This window comes from Echinops telfairi, unplaced genomic scaffold (genome assembly GCF_000313985.2).
Source record: "Echinops telfairi isolate 266 unplaced genomic scaffold, ASM31398v2 ScPeMD7_2;HRSCAF=8, whole genome shotgun sequence".
Taxonomy (NCBI): Eukaryota; Metazoa; Chordata; class Mammalia; order Afrosoricida; family Tenrecidae; genus Echinops; species Echinops telfairi.
In genome coordinates this window covers 78277948-78285882 of record NW_022103898.1, presented here as the reverse complement: position 1 = coordinate 78285882, position 7935 = coordinate 78277948, and the positions used below count along the sequence as shown (strand labels likewise).

General features: G+C 39.3%; 1 protein-coding gene across 1 annotated transcript; it reads left to right on the top strand.

Annotated features, from left to right (window-relative positions):
• Positions 1 to 373: 373 nt before the first annotated feature.
• On the top strand, positions 374 to 7682 carry LOC101646022 (olfactory receptor 6C2-like). Its single transcript, XM_004700589.2, is given in 3 exon segments — positions 374 to 386; positions 6711 to 6733; positions 6735 to 7682. Coding segments are annotated over 3 exon segments (984 nt in total).
• Positions 7683 to 7935: the final 253 nt, after the last annotated feature.

Genomic DNA, 7935 nt, shown 5'->3' with positions numbered 1-7935 from the left:
TGGGGCCGGCCCATCAGAGCTCTCTATTGGTTCACTGCTTCATGACAATATGTTGCATTCACATCTTGGAGCACTGGGCTGATGTCTGGTTCTTCTTTCTCTGTGGAGATATAAACAATCCCTTCCCCTTGGGTGGGTGAGTGCCCTGCTCCACTGCTACTGATGTCATTTTATTTCTCGCTTCCCCTTTCTTTTTAGTTGGCTACCATTTGTATCCCTGAATTTGGTCTGGCCCCTGCCATACTACCTGGACCTCACCCCAGGAACCTTTGTATACAGTAGCTTTCCCTCTATGCCCCTTTTGCATTTTTAAGCTTACCTCAGCGGATTCATGTTGTACTTGTCCTTTTGTGTTTGGCTTACTTCACTTAACATGATTTCCTCTAGTTCTTCCCATGCGGTGATGTGCTTCATGCATTCATCTCTGCTTTTTAGGGATGTGTAGTACTCCATTGTATGTATGTATCACAGTTTCTAATCCATTCATCTGTTGATGGAAATTTGGGTTGTTTCCAACTCCTTGCAATTGTGAATTATGATGCAATGAACATTGGAGCACAGATGTCTGGCTGTGGGTTGTTTCTTGCCTCTTCTGGGTATATGCCCAGTAGGGGGATTGCTGGGTCGTATGGCAGCTCAAACTGCATCTGTTTTGGATAACCCCTAATTGATTTCCATAGTGGTTGTACATGCCTACATGTCCACCAGCAATGGATGAGAATTCCTGTCTCACCACAGCCCTCCAACACTTGTTGCTTTCTAATTTTTGAATTGGACTTTCTTTGAGGGTGTTAGGTGGTATCTCATTGTTGTTTTAATTTGCATTTCTCTTATGGCTAATAATCTGGAACATTTTCTCATATGTTCATTGGCAGAAATTTGGATTTCTGCCCTTCTATGCTTCTGTTCAGGTCCTTTGCCCACCTCCTCAGGGGGCAGTTAGTTGTTGGTTTTTTTCTTTTTGGAAGCTAGCAGAGTACTGTAGATTTTAGTGATAAGGCCCCTATCTCATTGCTAAAAATGTTTTCCCAGTTGGTTGGCTCTCTAATTACTCTCTTGGTGAATTATTTTGATGTACACAGGTATTTTATCTTCAGTATATCACACTTGTCAATTTGTGACTCATCAGTATTTGTGTCCTCTCCTATTTCCGATAGTCTGTGTATTCCTTGCACCAAAGTTCTCATGTTGGTCCCAATTCTCTCATTGTATTTCCCTTTGGTGCATGGTCTTTATCTCCTCTATAATTTCATCTTCTTTCTGTATTGCTTCACTCATAGGCTGTATGACTCCAAGCAGCATTCTGAAATTTTCTTTCTGTGGCAGATCAATGTCTGCTTCTTCTATGCCCAATGCTAAGTTCAGGACATCGTCTAACATTGCCTTTTGTTTCTCCTGTTTTTTCATTGAGTTCGTTTGGCCTGGTTGCTGTTTGCATTGCGTTGTTTTAGAGGATCCTGGTGCCATTTTGCAGAGTCAAAGAGCAGTAGGCTCTTTGTGGGAGATTCATAGGAATGCTTCTTCTAACTGCTGACAGCTAATTGCACTATGAAATCGGTCTACTGCTTTATGCTCCTGTGGCTTCACTCTTTCCCGAGTCAACCAGTATTCTGTTATTTGGAGGGCAAGTTGAATGGTATTCTCCGGGGATGCTGGTTGGGTGGTTGTGGACCTGCGAAGATGGTGTTGCACTGGGTTATCTCAGAAGAAGTCATGATGGTGTGGCCCACAGCAGCTTGGGGCACCATAGAGGACGTGCGGGGGTGCCTACTGCAACAGGAGTGCCATAGAAGGCGGGCCGGATTTCCCTGGAGGAAGGTGGGCAGGCTTTTCCCAGCCTCTAGTTATGCTGCAGAGTTTGGAGCTCTCCCAGCTGGGTGGAGGGCAGATGTAAATTCCCTAGGCTAAGTGGAGTGGCCTGGAGGTTGGCAGTGGTGTGTGAGATAAGTGGGAAGAGAAAAAGAGGGGTGAGGGGGAGAAAGGAAGGAAGAAAAAAACAGCCTGCTGAGACTGTGGTGAGAAAGGGAGAAGAGAGAAAAACAAAAGTAATATGTTTGAGCCCTGATCCTTGACCGTGGGGCCGGAGGGGTTTATACCCTGCCCTGAGGGAGTGGCAAGCTGGGGCTGTTTTGAGATAAAGCCGTTGGGCTGACTCCAAATGATCCCGGCTCTGGCCAAGACAGTGATGGGGCTAAGGTTAGACCGTAGCCGGCCTCTACTGTGGTAAGCCAAAAGCCCCCAGCTCCTCAAAACCTAGTGGATCTGTGCCTACTTATCTTTATGATGCTTCTTCTGCAAGCCAGCAGTGTGGAATTTCCCTCTTAGTAACTCTCCTGCACTGATTTCTGCAGAGTGTCTATGGTATGTGTTACTCAGTCACCATCTTGACAGATGTCAGCCCTGATGAAGTGATTTTTAAGATGTGCAGATAATTGAATGACATATGGATCATGGGCCTTACACAGGTATGCCACTTCATTGCTTGGGAAACTGGATTAAATGTTGCATGGCCTGATAACAGATGCCTTTGTCTTTATGTTTATCCTTACAGTAGTGGTCTCATGCAATGTTTGTCCTTTTGTAATTAACTAACTTCACTCAGCATAATGGTTTCCAAGTCCACCCATGAGGTTCTTGGTGCTTTCATCACAGTGTTTTAGGAATGTGTAGTATTCCATAATAAAGGAGAGGGACAGTTAAAAAGAGGAAGACCCTGGATTGAGTCAGTGGCTACAACAATGTGCTTGAACATAAAAAATTATGTGACTGGCTCAGGATGGGGCAGTGTTTCATTCTTTGTACATAGGATCACTGTGAGTGACAACTGATTTACTGGCACCTGACAAGTAATCCATTGTGTGTATGTATGAGAGTTTCTTTATCCATTATTCTACTTATGGGTGTTTGGACTTTTTCCAGATTGCTGCTATTATAAACTGTGCTGAGATGAACATGGGGGAACATTGTTTGCTGGTATTGTGTATCTTATTTCTTTGGCTTATATATACAGCAGATGTATTACTAGATCATATCAGACTTCTATTCCCAGTTGTTTTAGGTAGCACGATATTGCTTTCCACAATGGTTGTACATTTACAAACCCATTAGCAATGTATGAAAGTTCCCATCTCTTTACATCTTCTCCAGCATTTGTTGTTTTCTGTTTTGCTTGTTTTTAATCGAGCTATTGTTGTGAGTGGAAGGTGATATCTCATCAATGTTTTGATTTGCATCATCAAGAGAGCTAGTGATTGTGAGTATTTTTTCATGTGTTTGTAGTCATTTCAGTGTCGTTTTTCGTGAATTGTCTGTTCATGGCTTTTTCCCACTTGTTAATTGTATTATTTGTTTATTTTTTTATTGAGGTGTTGCAGAACTCTGTAGATTTTAGAAATTAGTCCTTTGTCCATTTTGTCATTGTTAAAGATGTTTTACCCTATCTTTGGGCTCTCTTTTCACTCTTCTGATGAAATCTTCTGGTGCACACAGATTTCTTATTTTTAGTAAACCACAGTCATCTATTTTGTCTTCTACTGTCTGTGGTTCCTTTATTATATCTGGTAGTATGTTTATGCCCTGCACGAGGGCACTTAGATGTGTCCCTGTTTTCTAACTGATAATCCTTATAGCTCTGAGATTTACATTTAGAGCTCTGATCCAGCTTGAGATAATTTTTGTATATGGCGGAGTGGCGAATAGATCTTGTTTCATTCTTCTTCAGCTTGAAATTCAATTCTGAAAGCATCAATTGTTGAAAATGCTGTCTGTTTCCTATGTAATGTATTTTTACCCTTTTTGAAGATTTGTTGCCTGTGAGTGAATGGAGTTATTTCTGAGTTTTCTATTTTGTTTCATTGGTCTATGTATCTATCAGTGTACCAATGTCAGAATTTTTAAACTACTGCATTTATGTAATAAATTTTGAAGTTGGGTAGTGAAAGTCTTCCTACATTGTTCCTCTAAGGAGTTGTTTGCTTGTACTAGGTCTCTTCCCTATTCATATAAAGTTGGTAATTAATTTTTCCATTTATTCAAAGAATAAAGCTGGCATTTGGATTAGAATTGTGTTCTTTGTATAAATTACTTTGGGATGTATTGACATTTTCACAGTGTTAAGTGCAAGGACCTAGAATTAGAAAATCAAAAGGAAGAATACATTCAGCATATGTAAAACTGAAAGAACTAAAAAAAAAATTCAAGCATTCAATTTCAATTTTGAGACATCCTCTAGGCAAAATACTGAACGATGTAGGAAGCATCAGGAGAAGATGGAAGACCACACAGAATCGCTGTACCAGAAAGAACTAGTCAATAGTCCCCCACTTCAGTAGGTAGCATTTGAGCAAGAACCAATACTGCTGAAGAAAGAAGTTCAAACTGCTCTGAATGCATTAGACAAAAGCAAGGCTCCAGTAATTGATGGAATACCCATTGAAAGGTTTCAGAAAGCTAAAGAAGCCCTGAAAACACTCATTCATTTATAGCAGGAAATTTGGGAGATAGCTACCTGGCCAATTGACTGGAAGAGATGCATATTTGTCCCCAAAAGATGATGTTAAAACTATAAAATGCTATCCTTGATAACACACTCAAGTAAAATTTTGCTTAAGATCATCCAACAATGGTTGCAGCAACACATTGACAGGGAACTGCCAGAAGTTCAGGCCAGGTTCAGAAGAGGAAATGGAACAAAGGATATAATTGCTGATGTCAGATGAACTTGACTCAATGCAGATAATACCAGAAAGATATTTATTGGTTTTTCATTGATTATGAAAAGGTGTTTGATTGGGTAGATGGTAATAAACTGTGGATAGCCTTGAGAAGAATAGGAATTCCAGAACACTTCATTGTGCTCATTCAGAGCATGCTCTTTACACGGACCAAGAAGCAGTTGTGAAAACAGAACAAAGGAATACTGCATGGTTTAAAATCAGGAAATGTGTGCGTTAGGGTTGTATGCTGTCAGCATACTTGTTCAATCAATATGCTGAGTAAGTCATCAAAGAAGCTGGATTATATGATATCAGGATTAGAGGAAAGCTTATTAACCGTATGTATGCAGATGACATAACTTTGCTTGCTGAAAGGCAGGAGGAATTGAAGCACTTGCTGATGAAAATAAAGAATAATAGTCTTCAATATGTAAGGAAGACCAAAATCCTCACAACTGAACCAATAGGTTAAATCATGATAAATGCAAAAAAAAAAAGTTGAAGTTATCAAGGATTTTATCTTCCTTGGATCCACAAACAATGCTCATGGAAACAGCAGTCAAGAAATCAAAAGACATATTGCATTAGGTAAAGCTGCTGACAAGACCTCTTTAGAATACTGAAAAGCAAGGATGTTACTAAGGTGCACCTGGCCCAAGCCATGGAATTCTCCACTGCCTCTCATGCACGTTAAAGTTGGACAATGAATAAGGAAGACAGTAGAAGAATGGATGCAGTTGAATTGTGTTGCTGGAGAAGAATATTAAAAGTACCGTGAACTTCTAAAAGGACAAGCCCGTCTGTATTGGAAGAAGGCCAGAGTGCTCCTTAGAGGCAAGGATGACATACTTTGGACATAATGTCAGTTGAGACCAGTCCCTAGAGAAGGACACCACATTTACTAAGGTGGAAGGGTTTTTAAAAAAAAAGAAAGAGGAAAGCCTTTGACAAGATAGAAGGACACAGTGGCTGCATCAATGGGCTCAGGCATAAGAACCATTGTGAGAATGGTGCAGGATCGTGCAGTGTTTCAATCTGTTGTGCATGGGGTCATTGTGGATTGGACCCGACTCAATGGCATCTAACAACAAGTAAAGATCATTTTAGATGCAAAGACTTATCTAGTCCTTTGAAGTTATATTGCTCATTTTTAAAATATCATGAAAGGCCAGAAAAAAATACTTATTGACAAAGTCTTCTGCATTACAAAAGTGAGCTGAAAGTAAGGTGAGAAAATAAAAAAGGAGACTGGCAGAACACAATTTCCACAAATACTGTAAGTGCTGCAGCCAGCTGTGATCTGCCTGAGACTCATCGAGTAACTCCTGATGATCCAATATTGAGTCATGAGGGAGAAAGAGAGGGACTTGAGACACAGAAGACCCTCCCAAGCGTCTCTCCTCACCAGTGTTTGTTTTTACACCAAAGGAAAAAAGTTCACAAAAGTTTAAATGCAGAGATAATATTAGGGCAATGACTTCAGGCTCAAGGTTATTTCATTATTCATAGTCAACATAATTAACAAACATTTTTTAAAATGTATGTGAGCACATTTTCACCTGAAGATTTTTTGGGGGGCCACCACAAGGAATCTCTTTATCTCTCAGCATTTGCAGCAAGTTCCTGGATCATGCAAACAGTTAAGCACTTAAGCTTTTCTCATAGTCTATGCACCCAATCAATATTCCCTGAGGGAAACAGGACAATATTTACCTAAAAATAAAGTAATGTGTAACACGAGGACCAATGATTAAAAAGCCCCAAGGCATTGATAATGAGAAGCAGCATATGAAATAAAGTTCATGACAGCTACTGTGTTTACAGTAAATACCCTTATAAATATGTTTTATAGTGAGCCAATTATAAGCTTAAAATGCATATTTTAATAATGTCAATAAAATACTAAAATCCAAATTCTGAACTCACTTTGTTAATACTGCTTACATCTTTTATTTCTGCTACATGCTAAATTCTTATGTCAATTTCTCTTTTTAGGTCCAATTATTCTTGACTTGACATGAGGAAATAATGAGAAATCATACAACAGTAACAACATTCATCCTGCTGGGGATGACAAATGACCCAAAATTACAAATTTTGATTTTGATATTTTTATTTCTCTCCTACCTTTTGAGTGTGGCTGGGAACCTGACAATTATCACCCTCACACTTCTGGATTCCCATCTTAAAACTCCCATGTATTTTTTCCTTCGAAATTTCTCTTTCTTAGAAGTCTCATTCACCACTGTCTGTATTCCCAGATACCTCTACAGCCTGACAACTGGAGATAACACTATTACCTATAATGGTTGTGTCAGCCAATTATTTTTTGGTGTCCTCTTTGGAGCAACTGAATTTTTTCTCCTTGCTGTCATGTCCTATGATCGCTATGTGGCCATCTGTAAACCGTTGCATTACACAACCATCATGAACAACAAGGTGTGCACTAAACTCATTATCTTCTGTTGGGTGTCTGGTCTGTTGATTATCCTTCCACCTCTTAGTGTGGGTCTTTACCTAGAATTTTGTAACTCAAATCTCATTGATAGTTTTGCATGTGATGCATATCCTCTCATACAGATAGCCTGCTCAGACACAACACATATAGAAAAATTAATTTTGGTTTTTGCTGTGCTAACACTAATTACGACCCTACTTGGTGTAGTCCTCTCATACACATACATCATAAACACCATTGTAAAATTCCCTTCTGCTCAACAGAGGAAAAAGGCCTTTTCCACCTGTTCATCTCACATGATTGTGGTTTCCATGTCCTATGGTAGCTGCATATTTGCCTACATTAAACCTTCAGCAAAAGTAGGAGTAGAACTTAATAAGATTGTAGGTTTACTCACTACTTCAATTGCCCCTACGCTCAACCCATTTATTTACACTCTTCGAAACAAGCAAGTGAAAGACGCCTTCAAAGACAAAGCTAAAATAATTGTACTTCTCACTAAAAAGTAAGAAACTATTGATATTTTGGAACTAAGTTAAGTTTAAATCTGCATAACCCATGAGCATCTTTCAGTATGCCAAATATAAGGATTCCTCCTATTCTATATATTCGTCAAACTACCTGTCTCTGTGACATTTTTCTCATGAAAGAAAATACACAAAAGCACTTAATTCTCCCTCAGATTTATTCTTAAGGTCTTTTCCATAAATACCTTCATGAAAGACTAGATCCTCAAAATACCCGATGCTATGCAAAGGAAAT